Here is a 22,953-nt window from a genome sequence, read left to right as displayed (position 1 = left end):
AAGAAAATCTAATGACATGGCCTCCTTGTTCACCTGATCTGAACCCCATTGAGAACCTGTGGTCCATCATCAAATGTGAGATTTACAAGGAGGGAAAACAGTACACCTCTCTGAACAGTGTCTGGGAGGCTGTGGTTGCTGCTGCACGCAATGTTGATGGTGAACAGATCAAAACACTGACAGAATCCATGGATGGCAGGCTTTTGAGTGTCCTTGCAAAGAAAGGTGGCTATATTGGTCACTGATTTGTTTTTGTTTTGTTTTTGAATGTCAGAAATGTATATTTGTGAATGTTGAGATGTTATATTGGTTTCACTGGTAAAAATAAATAATTGAAATGGGTATATATTAGTTTTTTGTTAAGTTGCCTAATAATTATGCACAGTAATAGTCACCTGCACACACAGATATCCCCCTAAAATAGCTAAAACTAAAAACAAACTAAAAACTACTTCCAAAAATATTCAGCTTTGATATTAATGAGTTTTTTGGGTTCATTGAGAACATGGTTGTTGTTCAATAATAAAATTAATCCTCAAAAATACAACTTGCCTAATAATTCTGCACTCCCTGTATATATATATATTTTTTGGTCGCTTACCTTTTTACTCTATTATACTGAACTAACTCTCCCAGGATTGCACTGCACTATTTTGCACTTGTCTGTCATCTCTTTGTCTATGTTTTTAACCATATGTCTAATAAAAATATACCTTTTTAGCTTAATAGTTCTCAGTGTTGCTTTGTTGGTTATCATTTTATACCATCACCTAGAGACAGGCTGCCATTTTATACCATCACCTAGAGACAGGCTGCCATTTTATACCATCACCTAGAGACAGGCTGCCATTTTATACCATCACCTAGAGACAGGCTGCCATTTTATACCATCACCTAGAGACAGGCTGCCATTTTATACCATCACCTAGAGACAGGCTGCCATTTTATACCATCACCTAGAGACAGGCTGCCATTTTATACCATCACCTAGAGACAGGCTGCCATTTTATACCATCACCTAGAGACAGGCTGCCATTTTATACCATCACCTAGAGACAGGCTGCCATTTTATACCATCACCTAGAGACAGGCTGCTATTTTATACCATCACCTAGAGACAGGCTGCCATTTTATACAATCACCTAGAGACAGGCTGCCATTTTATACCATCACCTAGAGACAGGCTGCCATTTTATACAATCACCTACTGTAGAGACAGGTTGCCATTTTATACCATCACCTAGAGACAGGCTGCCATTTTATACCATCACCTAGAGACAGGCTGCCATTTTGCAAACCACTTACAGACATAAAGCCATGTAAATGCACCCAGTAATGTAGTTACTGCAATAAACAACATGAAAAATGATGATTGAATCACTAGTCCTATTTACTTATCACATAGATGTGTCCTATGTGCTGACCCAACACAGGTATGTTGTGTAACACTGCTGCCTCCTAAATGTCAAGAATTATATGATGTGGAGAGTCACATGACTGATGCCATGTTTCAGTTGTGCCATGCATGCATTACATAGGACTAATGCATGGGCTATACAATTCTACTGCATATAGTGGTCTGCCTGCTATCACAAACGTATGTATGCAGATTTTTTTTTTTTATATATGTATATTAAAAACTGTATGATTTTCTATTATATAAAGAAAAACAAAAAACTGAAATACCCCTTTAATTATTATAAAACAGAATATAATACCTCTAATTTTGATTTGACTCACCAAAGCATACAGCAGCAATATTACAATGCGATCCATAACTGCCAAACGTATCTGTAATAACCAAGGAAAGTATGACTGAAGGCTTATGTTTTATATACAGGTCATGGTGTAGTAGTGTATATACTGGATCTGGGCTGTGTGTATATACAGGTCATGGTGTAGTAGTGTATATACTGGATCTGGGCTGTGTGTATATACAGGTCATGGTGTAGTAGTGTATATACCGGATCTGGGCTGTGTGTATATACAGGTCATGGTGTAGTAGTGTATATACCGGATCTGGACTGTGTGTATATACATGTCATGGTGTAGTAGTGTATATACTGGATCTGGGCTGTGTGTATATACAGGTCATGGTGTAGTAGTGTATATACCGGATCTGGGCTGTGTATATACATGTCATGGTGTAGTAGTGTATATACTGGATCTGGGCTGTGTGTATATACAGGTCATGGTGTAGTAGTGTATATACTGGATCTGGGCTGTGTGTATACATGTCATGGTGTAGTAGTGTATATACCGGATCTGGGCTGTGTGTATATACATGTCATGGTGTAGTAGGGTATATACTGGATCTGGGCTGTGTGTATATACAGGTCATGGTGTAGTAGGGTATATACCGGATCTGGGCTGTGTGTATATACAGGTCATGGTGTAGTAGTGTATATACTGGATCTGGGCTGTGTGTATATACATGTCATGGTGTAGTAGTGTATATACTGGATCTGGGCTGTGTGTATATACAGGTCATAGTGTAGTAGTGTATATACTGGATCTGGGCTGTGTGTATATACAGGTCATGGTGTAGTAGTGTATATACTGGATCTGGGCTGTGTGTATATACATGTCATGGTGTAGTAGTGTATATACTGGATCTGGGCTGTGTGTATATACATGTCATGGTGTAGTAGTGTATATACTGGGTCTGTGCTGTGTGTATATACAGGTCATGGTGTAGTAGTAGTATATACTGTATCTGGGCTGTGTGTATATACAGGTCATGGTGTAGTAGTGTATATACTGGATCTGGGCTGTGTGTATATACATGTCATGGTGTAGTAGTGTATATACTGGATCTGGGCTGTGTGTATATACATGTCATGGTGTAGTAGTGTATATACTGGATCTGGGCTGTGTGTATATACATGTCATGGTGTAGTAGGGTATATACCAGATCTGGGCTGTGTGTATATACAGGTCATGGTGTAGTAGGGTATATACCAGATCTGGGCTGTGTGTATATACAGGTCATGGTGTAGTAGTGTATATACCGGATCTGGGCTGTGTGTATATACAGTTCATGGTGTAGTAGTGTATATACTGGATCTGTGCTGTGTGTATATACATGTCATGGTGTAGTAGTGTATATACTGGATCTGGGCTGTGTGTATATACATGTCATGGTGTAGTAGTGTATATACTGTATCTGAGCTGTGTGTATATACATGTCATGGTGTAGTAGTGTATATACTGTATCTGTGCTGTGTGTATATACATGTCATGTGTAGTAGTGTATATACCGGATCTGGGCTGTGTGTATATACATGTCATGGTGTAGTAGTGTATATACTGGATCTGGACTGTGTATATACATGTCATGGTGTAGTAGTGTATATACTGGATCTGGGCTGTGTGTATATACAGGTCATGGTGTAGTAGTGTATATACCGGATCTGGGCTGTGTGTATATACAGGTCATGGTGTAGTAGTGTATATACTGGATCTGGGCTGTGTGTATATACATGTCATGGTGTAGTAGGGTATATACTGGATCTGGGCTGTGTGTATATACATGTCATGGTGTAGTAGTGTATATACCGGATCTGGGCTGTCTGTATATACAGGTCATGGTGTAGTAGTGTATATACCGGATCTGGGCTGTGTGTATATACATGTCATGGTGTAGTAGTGTATATACCGGATCTGGACTGTGTGTATATACACTGCGTGCAGATTTATTAGGCAAATGAGTATTTTGACCACATCATCCTCTTTATGCATGTTGTCTTACTCCAAGCTGTATAGGCTCGAAAGCCTACTACCAATTAAGCATATTAGGTGATGTGCATCTCTGTAATAAGAAGGGGTGTGGTCTAATGACATCAACACCCTATATCAGGTGTGCATAATTATTAGGCAACTTTCTTTCTTTTGGCAAAATGGGTCAAAAGAAGGACTTGACAGGCTCAGAAAAGTCAAAAATAGTGAGATATCTTGCAGAGGGATGCAGCACTCTTAAAATTGCAAAACTTCTGAAGCGTGATCATCGAACAATCAAGCGTTTCATTCAAAATAGTCAACAGGGTCGCAAGAAGCGTGTGGAAAAACCAAGGCGCAAAATAACTGCCCATGAACTGAGAAAAGTCAAGCGTGCAGCTGCCAAGATGCCACTTGCCACCAGTTTGGCCATATTTCAGAGCTGCAACATCACTGGAGTGCCCAAAAGCACAAGGTGTGCAATACTCAGAGACATGGCCAAGGTAAGAAAGGCTGAAAGACGACCACCACTGAACAAGACACACAAGCTGAAACGTCAAGACTGGGCCAAGAAATATCTCAAGACTGATTTTTCTAAGGTTTTATGGACTGATGAAATGAGAGTGAGTCTTGATGGGCCAGATGGATGGGCCTGTGGCTGGATTGGTAAAGGGCAGAGAGCTCCAGTGCGACTCAGACGCCAGCAAGGTGGAGGTGGAGTACTGATTTGGGCTGGTATCATCAAAGATGAGCTTGTGGGGCCTTTTCGGGTTGAGGATGGAGTCAAGCTCAACTCCCAGTCCTACTGCCAGTTTCTGGAAGACACCTTCTTCAAGCAGTGGTACAGGAAGAAGTCTGCATCCTTCAAGAAAAACATGATTTTCATGAAGGACAATGCTCCATCACACGCGTCCAAGTACTCCACAGCGTGGCTGGCAAGAAAGGGTATAAAAGAAGAAAATCTAATGACATGGCCTCCTTGTTCACCTGATCTGAACCCCATTGAGAACCTGTGGTCCATCATCAAATGTGAGATTTACAAGGAGGGAAAACAGTACACCTCTCTGAACAGTGTCTGGGAGGCTGTGGTTGCTGCTGCACGCAATGTTGATGGTGAACAGATCAAAACACTGACAGAATCCATGGATGGCAGGCTTTTGAGTGTCCTTGCAAAGAAAGGTGGCTATATTGGTCACTGATTTGTTTTTGTTTTGTTTTTGAATGTCAGAAATGTATATTTGTGAATGTTGAGATGTTATATTGGTTTCACTGGTAAAAATAAATAATTGAAATGGGTATAAATTTGTTTTTTGTTAAGTTGCCTAATAATTATGCACAGTAATAGTCACCTGCACACACAGATATCCCCCTAAAATAGCTAAAACTAAAAACAAACTAAAAACTACTTCCAAAAATATTCAGCTTTGATATTAATGAGTTTTTTGGGTTCATTGAGAACATGGTTGTTGTTCAATAATAAAATTAATCCTCAAAAATACAACTTGTCTAATAATTCTGCACTCCCTGTACTGTATCTGGGCTGTCTGTATATACAGGTCATGGTGTAGTAGTGTATATACTGGATCTGTGCTGTGTGTATATACATGTCATGGTGTAGTAGTGTATATACCGGATCTGGACTGTGTGTATATACATGTCATGGTGTAGTAGTGTATATACTGGATCTGGGCTGTGTGTATATACAGGTCATGGTGTAGTAGTGTATATACCGGATCTGGGCTGTGTATATACATGTCATGGTGTAGTAGTGTATATACTGGATCTGGGCTGTGTGTATATACATGTCATGGTGTAGTAGTGTATATACTGGATCTGGGCTGTGTGTATATACAGGTCATGGTGTAGTAGTGTATATACCGGATCTGGACTGTGTGTATATACATGTCATGGTGTAGTAGTGTATATACTGGATCTGGACTGTGTGTATATACATGTCATGGTGTAGTAGTGTATATACTGGATCTGGGCTGTGTGTATATACATGTCATGGTGTAGTAGTGTATATACTGGATCTGGGCTGTGTGTATATACATGTCATGGTGTAGTAGTGTATATACTGGATCTGGGCTGTGTGTATATACATGTCATGGTGTAGTAGTGTATATACTGGATCTGGGCTGTGTGTATATACATGTCATGGTGTAGTAGTGTATATACTGGATCTGGGCTGTGTGTATATACATGTCATGGTGTAGTAGTGTATATACCGGATCTGGGCTGTGTGTATATACATGTCATGGTGTAGTAGTGTATATACCGGATCTGGGCTGTGTGTATATACAGGTCATGGTGTAGTAGTGTATATACTGGATCTGGACTGTGTGTATATACATGTCATTGTGTAGTAGTGTATATACCGGATCTGGGCTGTGTGTATATACATGTCATGTTGTAGTAGTGTATATACTGGATCTGGACTGTGTGTGTATATACATGTCATGGTGTAGTAGTGTATATACCGGATCTGGGCTGTGTGTGTATATACATGTCATGGTGTAGTAGTGAATATACTAGGTCTGAGCTGTGTGTATATACAGGTCATGGTGTAGTAGTGTATATACCGGATCTGGGCTGTGTGTATATACAGGTCATGGTGTAGTAGTGTATATACTGGATCTGGGCTGTGTGTATATACATATCATGGTGTAGTAGTGTATATACCGGATCTGGGCTGTGTGTATATACATGTCATGGTGTAGTAGTGTATATACTGGGTCTGGTCTGTGTGTATATACATGTCATGGTGTAGTAGTGTATATACTGGATCTGGGCTGTGTGTATATACAGGTCATGGTGTAGTAGTGTATATAGTGGATCTGGGCTGTGTGTATATCCATGTCATGGTGTAGTAGTGTATATACTGGATCTGGGCTGTGTGTATATACATGTCATGGTGTAGTAGTGTATATACTGGATCTGGGCTGTGTGTATATACATGTCATGGTGTAGTAGTGTATATACTGGATCTGGGCTGTGTGTATATACATGTCATGGTGTAGTAGTGTATATACTGGAACTGGGCTGTGTGTATATACATGTCATGGTGTAGTAGTGTATATACTGGATCTGGGCTGTGTGTATATACATGTCATGGTGTAGTAGTGTATATACTGGATCTGTGCTGTGTGTATATACATGTCATGGTGTAGTAGTGTATATACCGGATCTGGGCTGTGTGTATATACAGGTCATGATGTAGTAGTGTATATACCGGATCTGGGCTGTGTGTATATACAGGTCATGGTGTAGTAGTGTATATACTGGATCTGGACTGTGTGTATATACAGGTCACGGTGTAGTAGTGTATATACTGGATCTGGGCTGTGTGTATATACAGGTCATGGTGTAGTAGTGTATATACTGGATCTGTGCTGTGTGTATATACATGTCATCGTGTAGTAGTGTATATACCGGATCTGGGCTGTGTGTATATACAGGTCATGGTGTAGTAGTGTATATACTGGGTCTGGGCTGTGTGTATATACATGTCATGGTGTAGTAGTGTATATACTGGATCTGGGCTGTGTGTATATACATGTCATGGTGTAGTAGTGTATATACTGGATCTGGGCTGTGTGTATATACATGTCATGGTGTAGTAGTGTATATACTGGATCTGGGCTGTGTGTATATACATGTCATGGTGTAGTAGTGTATATACTGGATCTGGGCTGTGTGTATATACATGTCATGGTGTAGTAGTGTATATAGTGGATCTGGGCTGTGTGTATATACAGGTCATGGTGTAGTAGTGTATATACTGGATCTGTGCTGTGTGTATATACATGTCATGGTGTAGTAGTGTATATACTGGATCTGGGCTGTGTGTATATACATGTCATGGTGTAGTAGTGTATATACTGGATCTGGGCTGTGTGTATATACAGGTCATGGTGTAGTAGTGTATATACTGGATCTGGGCTGTGTGTATATACAGGTCATGGTGTAGTAGTGTATATACTGGATCTGGGCTGTGTGTATATACATGTCATGGTGTAGTAGTGTATATACTGGATCTGGGCTGTGTGTATATACAGTTCATGGTGTAGTAGTGTATATACCGGATCTGGGCTGTGTGTATATACATGTCATGGTGTAGTAGTGTATATACTGGATCTGTGCTGTGTGTATATACATGTCATGGTGTAGTAGTGTATATACTGGAACTGGGCTGTGTGTATATACATGTCATGGTGTAGTAGTGTATATACTGGGTCTGGGCTGTGTGTATATACATGTCATGGTGTAGTAGTGTATATACTAGATCTGGGCTGTGTGTATATACAGGTCATGGTGTAGTAGTGTATATACCGGATCTGGGCTGTGTGTATATACAGGTCATGGTGTAGTAGTGTATATACCGAATCTGGGCTGTGTGTATATACATGTCATGGTGTAGTAGTGTATATACCGGATCTGGGCTGTGTGTATATACATGTCATGGTGTAGTAGTGTATATACTGGATCTGTGCTGTGTGTATATACATGTCATGGTGTAGTAGTGTATATACTGGATCTGGGCTGTGTGTATATACATATGATGGTGTAGTAGTGTATATACCGGATCTGGGCTGTGTGTATATACATGTCATGGTGTAGTAGTGTATATACTGGATCTGGGCTGTGTGTATATACATATTATGGTGTAGTAGTGTATATACTGAAACTGTGCTGTGTGTATATACATGTCATGGTGTAGTAGTGTATATACCGGATCTGGGCTGTGTGTATATACAGGTCATGGTGTAGTAGTGTATATACTGGATCTGGGCTGTGTGTATATACATATCATGGTGTAGTAGTGTATATACCGGATCTGGGCTGTGTGTATATACATGTCATGGTGTAGTAGTGTATATACTGGGTCTGGTCTGTGTGTATATACATGTCATGGTGTAGTAGTGTATATACTGGATCTGGGCTGTGTGTATATACAGGTCATGGTGTAGTAGTGTATATACTGGATCTGTGCTGTGTGTATATACAGGTCATGGTGTAGTAGTGTATATAGTGGATCTGGGCTGTGTGTATATCCATGTCATGGTGTAGTAGTGTATATACTGGATCTGGGCTGTGTGTATATACATGTCATGGTGTAGTAGTGTATATACTGGATCTGGGCTGTGTGTATATACAGTTCATGGTGTAGTAGTGTATATACCGGATCTGGGCTGTGTGTATATACATATCATGGTGTAGTAGTGTATATACTGGATCTGTGCTGTGTGTATATACATGTCATGGTGTAGTAGTGTATATACTGGATCTGGGCTGTGTGTATATACAGGTCATGGTGTAGTAGTGTATATACTGGATCTGGGCTGTGTGTATATACATGTCATGGTGTAGTAGTGTATATACTGGAACTGGGCTGTGTGTATATACATGTCATGGTGTAGTAGTGTATATACTGGATCTGGGCTGTGTGTATATACATGTCATGGTGTAGTAGTGTATATACTGGATCTGGACTGTGTGTATATACAGGTCACGGTGTAGTAGTGTATATACCGGATCTGGGCTGTGTGTATATACAGGTCATGATGTAGTAGTGTATATACCGGATCTGGGCTGTGTGTATATACAGGTCATGGTGTAGTAGTGTATATACTGGATCTGGACTGTGTGTATATACAGGTCACGGTGTAGTAGTGTATATACTGGATCTGGGCTGTGTGTATATACATGTCATGGTGTAGTAGTGTATATACTGGATCTGGGCTGTGTGTATATACATGTCATGGTGTAGTAGTGTATATAGTGGATCTGGGCTGTGTGTATATACAGGTCATGGTGTAGTAGTGTATATACTGGATCTGGGCTGTGTGTATATACATGTCATGGTGTAGTAGTGTATATACTGGATCTGGGCTGTGTGTATATACATGTCATGGTGTAGTAGTGTATATATGGATCTGGGCTGTGTGTATATACAGGTCATGGTGTAGTAGTGTATATACTGGATCTGGGCTGTGTGTATATACATGTCATGGTGTAGTAGTGTATATACTGGATCTGTGCTGTGTGTATATACATGTCATGGTGTAGTAGTGTATATACTGGATCTGGGCTGTGTGTATATACAGTTCATGGTGTAGTAGTGTATATACCGGATCTGGGCTGTGTGTATATACATGTCATGGTGTAGTAGTGTATATACCGGATCTGGGCTGTGTGTATATACATGTCATGGTGTAGTAGTGTATATACTGGATCTGGGCTGTGTGTATATACAGGTCATGGTGTAGTAGTGTATATACTGGATCCGGGCTGTGTGTATATACATGTCATGGTGTAGTAGTGTATATACTGGATCTGTGCTGTGTGTATATACATGTCATGGTGTAGTAGTGTATATACTGGAACTGGGCTGTGTGTATATACATGTCATGGTGTAGTAGTGTATATACTGGGTCTGGGCTGTGTGTATATACATGTCATGGTGTAGTAGTGTATATACTAGATCTGGGCTGTGTGTATATACAGGTCATGGTGTAGTAGTGTATATACCGGATCTGGGCTGTGTGTATATACAGGTCATGGTGTAGTAGTGTATATACCGAATCTGGGCTGTGTGTATATACATGTCATGGTGTAGTAGTGTATATACCGGATCTGGGCTGTGTGTATATACATGTCATGGTGTAGTAGTGTATATACTGGATCTGTGCTGTGTGTATATACATGTCATGGTGTAGTAGTGTATATACCGGATCTGGGCTGTGTGTATATACATGTCATGGTGTAGTAGTGTATATACTGGATCTGGGCTGTGTGTATATACATATTATGGTGTAGTAGTGTATATACTGAAACTGTGCTGTGTGTATATACATGTCATGGTGTAGTAGTGTATATACCGGATCTGGGCTGTGTGTATATACATGTCATGGTGTAGTAGTGTATATACTGGATCTGGGCTGTGTGTATATACATGTCATGGTGTAGTAGTGTATATACTGGATCTGGGCTGTGTATATACAGGTCATGGTGTAGTAGTGTATATACTGGATCTGGGCTGTGTATATACAGGTCATGGTGTAGTAGTGTATATACTGGATCTGGGCTGTGTATATACAGATCATGGTGTAGTAGTGTATATACTGGATCTGGGCTGTGTATATACAGATCATGGTGTAGTAGTGTATATACCGGATCTGGGCTGTGTATATACATGTCATGGTGTAGTAGTGTATATACCGGATCTGGGCTGTGTGTATATACATGTCATGGTGTAGTAGTGTATATACTGGATCTGTGCTGTGTGTATATACATGTCATGGTGTAGTAATGTATATACTGGATCTGGGCTGTGTGTATATACATGTCATGGTGTAGTAGTGTATATACTGGATCTGGGCTGTGTGTATATACATGTCATGGTGTAGTACTATATACTGGATCTGGGCTGTGTGTATATACATGTCATGGTGTAGTAGTGTATATACCGGATCTGGGCTGTATATACATGTCATGGTGTAGTAATGTATATACTGGATCTGGGCTGTGTGTATATACATGTCATGGTGTAGTAGTGTATATACTGGATCTGGGCTGTGTGTATATACATGTCATGGTGTAGTAGTGTATATACTGGATATGGGCTGTGTGTATATACATGTCATGGTGTAGTAGTGTATATACTGGATCTGGGCTGTGTATATACAGGTCATGGTGTAGTAGTGTATATACTGGATCTGGTCTGTGTGTATATACATGTCATGGTGTAGTAGTGTATATACTGGATCTGGGCTGTGTGTATATACAGGTCATGGTGTAGTAGTGTATATACTGGATCTGGGCTGTGTGTATATACATGTCATGGTGTAGTAGTGTATATACTGGATCTGGGCTGTGTGTATATACAGGTCATGGTGTAGTAGTGTATATACTGGATCTGGGCTGTGTGTATATACATGTCATGGTGTAGTAGTAGTATATACTGGATCTGGGCTGTGTGTATATACAGTTCATGGTGTAGTAGGGTATATACTGGATCTGGGCTGTGTGTATATACATGTCATGGTGTAATAGTGTATATACCGGATCTGTGCTGTGTGTATATACATGTCATGGTGTAGTAGTGTATATACTGGATCTGGGCTGTGTGTATATACATGTCATGGTGTAGTAGTGTATATACCGGATCTGGGCTGTGTATATATACATGTCATGGTGTAGTAGTGTATATACCGGATCTGGGCTGTGTGTATATACATGTCATGGTGTAGTAGTGTATATACCGGATCTGGGCTGTGTGTATATACATGTCATGGTGTAGTAGTGTATATACTGGATCTGGGCTGTGTGTATATACATGTCATGGTGTAGTAGTGTATATACCGGATCTGTGCTGTGTGTATATACATGTCATGGTGTAGTAGTGTATATACCGGATCTGGGCTGTGTGTATATACAGGTCATGGTGTAGTAGTGTATATACCGGATCTGGGCTGTGTGTATATACATGTCATGGTGTAGTAGTGTATATACCGGATCTGGGCTGTGTGTATATACAGGTCATGGTGTAGTAGTGTATATACTGGATCTGGTCTGTGTATATATACATGTCATGGTGTAGTAGTGTATATACCGGATCTGGTCTGTGTGTATATACATGTCATGGTGTAGTAGTGTATATACTGGATCTGGGCTGTGTATATACAGGTCATGGTGTAGTAGTGTATATACTGGATCTGGTCTGTGTGTATATACATGTCATGGTGTAGTAGTGTATATACTGGGTCTGGGCTGTGTGTATATACATGTCATGGTGTAGTAGTGTATATACTGGATCTGGGCTGTGTGTATATACATGTCATGGTGTAGTAGTGTATATACTGGATCTGGGCTGTGTGTATATACATGTCATGGTGTAGTAGTAGTATATACTGGATCTGGGCTGTGTGTATATACAGTTCATGGTGTAGTAGGGTATATACTGGATCTGGGCTGTGTGTATATACAGGTCATGGTGTAGTAGTGTATATACTGGATCTGTGCTGTGTGTATATACAGGTCATGGTGTAGTAGTGTATATACTGGATCTGGGCTGTGTGTATATACATGTCATGGTGTAATAGTGTATATACCGGATCTGTGCTGTGTGTATATACATGTCATGGTGTAGTAGTGTATATACTGGATCTGGGCTGTGTGTATATACATGTCATGGTGTAGTAGTGTATATACCGGATCTGGGCTGTGTATATATACATGTCATGGTGTAGTAGTGTATATACCGGATCTGGGCTGTGTGTATATACATGTCATGGTGTAGTAGTGTATATACCGGATCTGGTCTGTGTGTATATACAGTTCATGGTGTAGTAGGGTATATACTGGATCTGGGCTGTGTGTATATACAGGTCATGGTGTAGTAGTGTATATACTGGATCTGTGCTGTGTGTATATACAGGTCATGGTGTAGTAGTGTATATACTGGATCTGGGCTGTGTGTATATACAGGTCATGGTGTAGTAATGTATACACTGGATCTGGGCTGTGTGTATATACATGTCATGGTGTAGTAGTGTATATACTGGGTCTGTGCTGTGTGTATATACATGTCATGGTGTAGTAGTGTATATACCGGATCTGGGCTGTGTGTATATACATGTCATGGTGTAGTAGTGTATATACTGGGTCTGTGCTGTGTGTATATACATGTCATGGTGTAGTAGTGTATATACCGGATCTGGGCTGTGTGTATATACATGTCATGGTGTAGTAGTGTATATACCGGATCTGGGCTGTGTGTATATACATGTCATGGTGTAGTAGTGTATATACTGGGTCTGTGCTGTGTGTATATACATGTCATGGTGTAGTAGTGTATATACCGGATCTGGGCTGTGTGTATATACATGTCATGGTGTAGTAGTGTATATACTGGGTCTGTGCTGTGTGTATATACATGTCATGGTGTAGTAGTGTATATACCGGATCTGGGCTGTGTGTATATACATGTCATGGTGTAGTAGTGTATATACCGGATCTGGGCTGTGTGTATATACATGTCATGGTGTAGTAGTGTATATACTGGGTCTGTGCTGTGTGTATATACATGTCATGGTGTAGTAGTGTATATACCGGATCTGGGCTGTGTGTATATACAGGTCATGGTGTAGTAGTGTATATACTGGATCTGGGCTGTGTGTATATACAGGTCATGGTGTAGTAGTGTATATACTGGATCTGGGCTGTGTGTATATACATGTCATGGTGTAGTAGTGTATATACCGGATCTGGGCTGTGTGTATATACAGGTCATGGTGTAGTAGTGTATATACTGGATCTGGGCTGTGTGTATATACAGGTCATGGTGTAGTAGTGTATATACTGGGTCTGGGCTGTGTGTATATACAGTTCATGGTGTAGTAGTGTATATACTGGATCTGGGCTGTGTATATACAGGTCATGGTGTAGTAGTGTATATACCGGATCTGGGCTGTGTGTATATACATGTCATGGTGTAGTAGTGTATATACTGGATCTGGGCTGTGTGTATATACATGTCATGGTGTAGTAGTGTATATACCGGATCTGGGCTGTGTGTATATACATGTCATGGTGTAGTAGTGTATATACTGGATCTGGGCTGTGTGTATATACAGGTCATGGTGTAGTAGTGTATATACTGGATCTGGGCTGTGTGTATATACATGTCATGGTGTAGTAGTGTATATACCGGATCTGGGCTGTGTGTATATACAGGTCATTGTGTAGCAGTGTATATACCGGATCTGGGCTGTGTGTATATACATGTCATGGTGTAGTAGTGTATATACTGGATCTGGTCTGTGTGTATATACAGGTCATGGTGTAGTAGTGTATATACTGGATCTGGGCTGTGTGTATATACATGTCATGGTGTAGTAGTAGTATATACTGGCTATGGGCATGGTATATATAGGTGTAGGTAGTAATTGGGTACTGTACCTGCTGTCTGGTGCCGGCTCTCTTGTGGTCACCTGTCAGCTTCTCACTGTTTTGTAGGTAAGCCGGTCGTTATCAGCAGTATAACCCTGGGGAGTAAGCTGTAGTTTGAGGAGGAGGAGGCTTTGGTAATTGACAGGTGTGGAGGGGTATGGAGTAGAGAAGTTTAGAATAGTTTACATATTAGAGACACATATCTAAAAGTAACTGTACAGAGAAAAAGGAGATCCCTGAAAAATAACTAAATATTGACCAAATCTATAGGGAAGTTTCTTTTGAAGCACATCGAGCTAAATGAAGAGGTAAACTGGACAAAAAACTGCATGATTTTGGGAACGAGCGTTCTTATGAAAAGCTTGTCTACGATAATTGGCCTTAAAATCAGGTAGTGTAATAGGGCCTTTAGACCCAAGATAATTTTACCATACACTGGTATCACACAGTACCAGTAAGGGTCTGGCAAGCAATATTTCTCATCATCCCTTATAGAAATATGGTCTGGATTTCAGTCTGGAGAATACTTACACCATGAGGTAGTGTCGTCCCCAAACACTGAAGCAGAACCCATACAACTAGAGGTAATGCCCTCCACAATTAACGGTGCAGAATGCTTACACCTAGAAGCAATGCCATCCTCCAGCAACGTAGCAGAATATTTGAAACTATAGGTAATGCCCTCCCCAAATGTTGGGGCAGAACCCATTCAAATAAAGGGAATGTCTGCCCCAAACACTGGAGAAGAACCATTACAACTAGAGGTAATACCCTTTCCCAAATGCTAGAGCAGAAAAAACATACAACTAGAGGTAATTTAATCTCCAAGTGCTGGAGCAGAATCCATATATCAAGAGGTAATGCCCTCCCCAAACACTGGAGCAGTGCCCACACAAATAGAAGCAATGCACTTCCCAACCACACAGACAGAACTCATAAACTAGAGGTAATATCTTCTACAAACACTGGAGCAAAAGTAGAGGTAATGCACTCCCTAGATACTGGAGCAGAACCCTTTTATCTCAATTCTTTTTTTAAATACTCACATATTTCATTGAAATTAGTCTTTCTTAAACCTTGATTGTAGAATACGATGGTTGAAAATCTGTTTAAATGTCAAAACAAGAACCTTGGTGGTCAATGGAAACCAAATCTTCTCTCACTGTTACCTCACTAGATCCCCATTTTTAAATTCTAAATCTAGAATGTGATTCCGTCTGGTTGATGAATTGTGGTTTTAGAGGTGCTCCATTAAGAGTCTCTATCACATTCCTACTCTTGGTTTTCTTGCAGACCCATGGTGTTTCTAGCGCTTTCTACTCTACTTCCATATGTCCCTAAGTAGGTCTAGATCTAGGTCTCTACCTTGGTCTTGATCTAGATTTTAAAGGTCATATGTCAGAGTAAGCAACCTTATTAAACCAAGCTTTATTACCCAATAGGGCTTCCTCGGATGATTAAAAACAGTCTCTACCTTCCCCTGATCCATTGTGGCAATTTAGGAGAAATCAGTGTTTTATATAAATATGCAGCAGGGGTGGGCCCTATCTACTGAGTGCACCCTAGCTCCACTGTTCTGCTTTCCAGGACGCTCCCTCCTCCACTTTAGGGTCTGGCCCTGTCAATCATGTGGAGGACGGAGTGTCTTGTAAAGCAAAGTGGAGGAGCCAAGGTGCACTGAAGGCTTTATTTACAAATTTCTAAACGAAAATTTCCTTCCAATGGATCGAGAGAAGAAAGGTATGGTTTTAATCAGATGGAGAAGCCCTACAAGGTGTTGTGCCTGATCCTGCTGAGAGAAGCCCTTTAAGATTCAATTCCTTTAAAATAAAATGTCACAGTTCAGCTCAGAATCAGAGAAAAGAAAATCTGATAAAATAAACTTATTGGTTTCTTATTAAAATAGCAAAAGAAATGGAAAAACTAACATGTGCCTGTGTACAAGGGTAAAATTAGAAGGTTAATCAGATGCTGCACACCTGGCAGCAATCCCAGCATAGAAAATGACGGCCCCCGGGTCCTGTCAATCAAACTGTTAATAGACTATTAACATCTAAAGGTGGTTGGAAAATGCCACATGGTGGAGTATCTGCCAATAGACATTGGGTGGTGGCCATTAGATCCTGGTGGTTTGATGGGAGCTACCAACCATCTTATGTCTAAGGGAGCAGCTTGACCATCCCTTCGAAGCAGAAGAACTAGGAATTGGACTGGTTGGATTTTTGGGTTTCTGATCCTTTTGCTTCTTCAGAGATAAGTGGCACCAGAGTTGTATTCTAGATGTATCTCCCTCTATTCATAGAAATAATATGGATGTCTGGCCTATTAATGAAGAAGTCACTGGTACTGCTTAGAGATTTCCGTGACTGGCAATCATTGAATAGCTCTCTAGTTAGAACATAATTTTGATGGGACTTCCAAACAACGGAATTCTTAGATAACCCGAACCTGAACGCAGAACTTGCAAATCACAAGTTCACTCAACACTACACATGAGACCTTCTGTGATCATGTATCAGATGTACATGTAACTATTCTAATGCTGGTCACCCAGATGGTCAGGTGGGTGCTTCTGCTCCATCTGAACCAGCATCCCTAGCTTAATACAATGCTTTGTTTGAGAAACCATTTTTCAAATATCTTATTAGGGAGGTTAAAGATTGGGAGGCTCATTCAGGACCTCCATCTACAACTTGTGTCCCTCGCTCTCGAGGACCTGGCACATCCATGCCTTATATGAGCAGCCTATTGTTTTGTAATGAGAGCAGGCCACAGCTTTATACTGAAACTATACTGAATATAGGTACCATCATAATTTTATTTATGTCAGGAGAACATGGATGTAACTAGTAGCACCTAATAGCTGCTATGGGACCCAGATGATGAGAGGACACACTCAGATAAAAAAAAATTCCTACTGCTTCTCTCTCTCTTTCTCTCTTTCTCAATCTCTCTCTCTCTCTCCTACCTGTGATGCTAATGATGACTGCAGAGGTGTGACCTCTAGAGCACAGGAAGTTTCAATATTATTTATAATACACTGACATGGACATTAGGAAAAACACATTTTTTTCAAGCTTGAGTTGAACGTTGATTCATTTTATGATGATACAGTAATTTGCCCATTATTTATAGTTATCAACAAGATCTGAAAATCCCAATAAAGCTCATAGATGGTTCAAAGTTTTTTTTATTTTTCTCAACATGCAACATTTACAATAGACAGGTTGAAATTGATAGGCTAACCTAGGTAGCCTACTTCAATATGTGGTCAATTTTAGTAGATAAGTTGACAGTTCAATTGATACTAGTGTCCTCCAGTATATCTTCTTCTATATGGTGCCTGAGTTCTTTCTTTGATATTGGTTTGTATTCTCTGCTGACCAGAAACTATTGCTCGGGTGTTGAGTTGGGGCTTCAAGAGGATAATGTAGACCTTGGGTGTGAAGATGCAGAAGAGTAGGCCGGCACTGGATGACAACATTGCAAACATTTCTGTTGCTACTGCCAGCTTTCCCTGGATGCTAAGGTAGGTTGGGACAAAACTTATCCAAACGATCAGGAACACCAACATGCTGAAAGTTATATGAGTAGCCTCATTAAAAACCCCAGGTAGCTTCCTGGCTAAGAATGCAACAATAAAACAGATGGTAGACAGAAGTCCAAGGTAACCTAGCACGAACCAGAAACCAAAACCGTAGTTACATCGGATAATAATTTTTCCTAACAGAGTCTTGGCATCATGTTCTAGAAATGGTGGGTCCACTGAGAACAAGAAGCAACAAAGAGCAAACTGGACAAAAGTGAAAAACATGACAAAAAAGATGGGCCACCGTGGTCCCATAGGTACTTTAAAGCAACCACCTGGCTGGTTGGCACGGAAGGCTAGAACAACAATAATAGTCTTGGCTAATAGGCAGGAAATACAGAGAGTGAACAGGACACCAAAGGCAGCCTGTCGAATAACACAGATCTGGTTTCCTGGTGGAGCAAGAAGAAGAAGGGGGCAAAGAAAAGACAGCGTAAGAGTAACAAGAAGAATAAAGCTAAGAGTGCAATTGTTAGCACGTACCAAAGGAGTATCTCTGTTTTTGATGAAAAGAAAAAGTACAAAGGCGGGCAAAAAGGAGCCTAAGATAGATGTGCTTCCCAGAGACATTCCTAGAGGTTCATAAAGGTGCAGAAATTCCACCTCACGGGGAAGACATTTTTCATGTGCAGAATTTGGCCACTCTTCTTCAGGGCAAAGGAAGCAATCTATAGCATCTGCACGCAAAATATTAAAGTTAAAAATGTTCTCTAGCATGGATAACTAACTGGACACCTACTCTTCTGTAAGATATCATCTAAGGTTTGTACTTACTGGTTTGGTTGGATATTTCTCCAGTGGCACATGGAATGCAATCAAAGCAGCAATGGGGTTGACCAATTTGTGGAGCCTTCCAAAATCCAGGAGGACATTTCATAGAGCATACAGAAGTGGGGATCTAAATATACAAATGTATAGTTTTGTCATTATTCTGGAAAAAGCTTTCCTTTTCTGTTAGGACTATGTAGGACATTCTCTTACCTCGTTAAACTGCCTTCCCCATTGTATTGCACTTAGGTTGATGAATAGGTCTTGTCCGAACTGAGCACCACTTTCATAGCTTCCTACCCTCACCCAGTTGGCACCTCCTGATAGTTGCTCTTGCCAGTTAATTAAGTCGTAGATGGCTGGTGCATTTCCAAGAGAGTCAAAATATAAATACTCCCCAATGTTTCCTTTCAGCCTCACTCTACGAAGGTAGAAGAAAAGCTGTAGGAACACAACAGTATTAGTGAGTAACCATACAGGCAGCCATATTAAATATTCTTATTTTCCATTTGTATGGTCTTCCCATACTTACCTCCCAAGGACTAAAATCATGCATTTTCACACAATGGCTTCCAGCCATTTGTCTACAAGCAGCCATGTCTTTGAGAGTTTTGGCTACCATAATCACTGCCTTATAGACATTATATGTAACTCGAAGATCCTCTATGTCTGAAAATATCTGTAGAGTAGCTGGGTCTTCCAACCCTGTACACAAAGACTTTATTGAAGATGGTGATGCTAAAGGAGCAGGTGGGAAAGTTGATGAAGGGACAGAGAACCTAGAGATAGCTCTAGTCTGATACAATGATGTGTTGTTCATTTCTATGAACCATTGACAACTGAATGCTTCCTCCCAGAATTCCTTAAAAAATGCATGATTATTATAGCGACTCGGATGAAATCCAAAAACGAACTCTCTGAATCCAGGAGCAGCCCCATTACGAAGAACAATTCCAAGAGTTCCTCTTAATAATTTGGAGAGAGAGGAAGCTACTAATTGGGGAGATGTGGACCATGCATCAGTGGTCAACCAGATTCTATCTTTATTATCCCCATTGTGAGCAAGTTCCAACAAAACAGGATTTAGATAGGCTTCCAGTGAGAAGACAACCACCACATTGGCTTTTGATTGTCTGATAACTTCTGATATCCGTTTCACATCTTTTGGTGAAGATTCTGAAGGAATATTCTCCCAGAAGGCTAGACAAGCACTTAAAGCCTCTATCTCTTCAAGAAAAGTTTGACCCAATAGAGAAGAACTGGTTTCTTGGGACAGGACACCCACCCAAGACCAGCCAAACTCTTGGAGCAGTCTAGCCATACCTTTTGCCTGTGAAGATAACATAGGGGCAACACTCAGCGCTGAAGGGAAGAAGAACCTGTTGATGAATTCAGCTGGAGGTGTGAAATAACTGATCTGCAAGGAAAAAAAGGGGAGAACATGTGATTATGAGCAATTTTTACTCAAGGTTTTTGATATTTTTAAGCCATTAGTAGTAATCAACATTGGCATGAATCAATGTTATAAATCTTCCAGTTATCAATGGGAAGGTATTGGAAGTTAAACAAAAAAAACAACAACACACACTCATCTGTCTGTGGTTCTGCCATGCCCACACCACAGCCCTGTTTCCTGCAGGATCAAGAAGTGGATTGTTCCAGTGAATGCTGTGGACATTCACTGGCCTCAGTAGTCACATCTGCTTGAACAGTATATTAGTGCTGTAACGTATCATCAAAGCAGGTGTGACCACTAAGGTGACTGCAGCGATCACTGGATGAAACCACTTTTTGGTACTGCATGCACTGGAAGCGGCTGGGAATGGAGCATGGTGGGATCCCATATAGGTGTGTTATTTTATGGAGTACACATTAGTATCATAGTAGTTGTTGGCTCCTAGGCCAGACAACCTATTGAGACTCCACATTTGGATGCTATCCATGAGACCTTCTTGGTGCAAGCATTTTTCAAACAATTGGATGTTCTGAGCATTAGTATTCTTGTAGGTTTTTGACTATCTTAGAGCAACCGGATTTCTGCACTACTGATTGTTGAATCACTGGTCAATACTCATTACAATATGACGTCCCAGTTTTATACTAATTGTACTGGTAGACAGTGAGATGAATAAGTAGTCATTGAGATGTCCATGTTGACTCTTCGATGGGAACCGACCTGTTCACTCATGTTTTTATATTTCTGAATACAGGACTGCATACATTAGGTAGGGGCATTTGCATGACATGAGGAGTATTGTAGTGAAGGAGCAGGGTCTTCACCGGGCAGAACATATTTTTTATCATAATATTGTATGAAGACATTTTGTGACCCCTAAGTGATATCCTCACCTGTGGGTAATTGTAGAGTCCCAAAATATTGGCTACACTCACAGCTGCATCTCTACCTGCATCTCCCAGCACTGCGGCCAGTCTTGATGGTGGAAATAGGCAATGATAATTTAATGGTCCTCCAGACCCTCCAGAAAGGAGCCATGATGCTCCCCCCAATGCTCCTTTTGCCGCACTACATGAGTCCATGACTGCTGCCCCTAGTGTTAAATTCAGCAACACCCCATAAGTTCTGTTCACTTCCTCCACGGCAAAGAGAAAGGCAAGGATCCAGCGAAAGGAACGAAAGCTGAACCTGGTGTGGAATAAATATAAGAAGAACTCAGTCTATAGATGTATGTTACAGATGTACAGGAAATGGGCAACCTGCGTGACAAAGCCAGCGACATAATGGTCTGTGGAACGCTTGCAGTTAGGTTAAAAATCACTGGGATTGATAGGACAATGACACTGACACTTGGGGAATAGGATAATGACACGCTGACACTTGGGGTACAGGATAATGACACACTGACACTTGGGGTACAGGACAATGACACTGACACTTGGGGTACAGGATGATGACACTGACACTTGGGGTACAGGATAATGACACACTGACACTTGGGGTACAGGATGATGACACGCTGACATGGGGTGACAATACAGGATGTTACAGATTGTCAAATGACAGGTAACGAGACAGGGAAGAGTCACAATGAACTAATGGCAGAGAAGACGTGGACCAGAAGATGTGGTGTCCAGCACAAGGACCTTGTTGCCCTCACCGTTGGCAGGAATGAGATCTCGGTGGATTGGTGAAGGTCTCTGGCTGTGTCCCTGGACTAAGATGTAGGGGGAATATTCCACCCAGGGGAAAATCTCCCTCCTGAATGTAGCCGGCTACCGTCTGTTGCTGTAGGACACACTCTGATTTCGAGGACAGAGGTCCGGAGAGAACCAGACACAGAATTAGAGCAGGAATCTTCATGGTCCTCATATATGTACAATGAGAGAGGTTGGTCCACTGTGTCTCAGAGAGGGAAAGCAGCGAGAAATATATATGTGTGTGTGTGTGATCTCAGAGAACCCCAGGGTATTCTCAGGGCACCAGGGATTAGGCAAGACAAAGATCAATTACAGTATCTCTGTAGACTCCCCTCTCTTAAAGAAGCAGTAACACATATGAAAATAAATATTTCTTAGCACTGGAGATACACTGCCTGTCCCAAAAAAAAGTCGCCACCAAAAAAAAAAAAGGTCACACACTCTAATATTTCGTTGGACCGCTTTTACCTTTGATAATGGCACGCATTCACTGTGGCATTGTTCCGATAAGCTTCTGCAATGTCACAAGATTTATTTCCATCCAGTGTTGCATTCATTTTTCACCAAGATCTTGCATTGATGATGGTAGAGTCTGACCGCTGCACAAAGCCTTCTCCAGCACATCCCAAAGATGGGGTTCAGGTCTGGACTCTGCGGTGGCCAATCCATGTGTGACAATGATGTCTCATGCTCCCTGAACCACTCTTTCACAATTTGAGCCCGATGAATCCTGGCATTGTCATCTTGGAATCTGCCCGTGCCATCAGGGA

At 40.9% G+C, this 22,953-nt stretch overlaps 1 protein-coding gene across 1 annotated transcript in view; it reads right to left on the bottom strand.

Moving 5' to 3' along the window:
• Window positions 1-22,346, bottom strand: part of LOC120988928 — a 32,712-nt gene extending 10,366 nt beyond the window's left edge. Inside the window, exons 1-5 of the mRNA XM_040416722.1 lie at window positions 22,144-22,346; window positions 21,377-21,458; window positions 20,351-20,444; window positions 19,560-19,765; window positions 19,241-19,468 (exon numbers count right to left, since the gene is read on the bottom strand). Coding sequence (XP_040272656.1) covers window positions 19,241-19,468; window positions 19,560-19,765; window positions 20,351-20,444; window positions 21,377-21,458; window positions 22,144-22,346 — 813 coding nt within the window. The remainder of the gene's footprint in view (window positions 1-19,240; window positions 19,469-19,559; window positions 19,766-20,350; window positions 20,445-21,376; window positions 21,459-22,143) is intronic.
• Window positions 22,347-22,953: the final 607 nt, after the last annotated feature.

Source organism: Bufo bufo, chromosome 1, assembly GCF_905171765.1.
Source record: "Bufo bufo chromosome 1, aBufBuf1.1, whole genome shotgun sequence".
Lineage (NCBI taxonomy): Eukaryota > Metazoa > Chordata > Amphibia > Anura > Bufonidae > Bufo > Bufo bufo.
The sequence above is the reverse complement of the archived record's forward strand: the minus strand, read 5'-3'. Positions and strand labels throughout refer to the sequence as shown.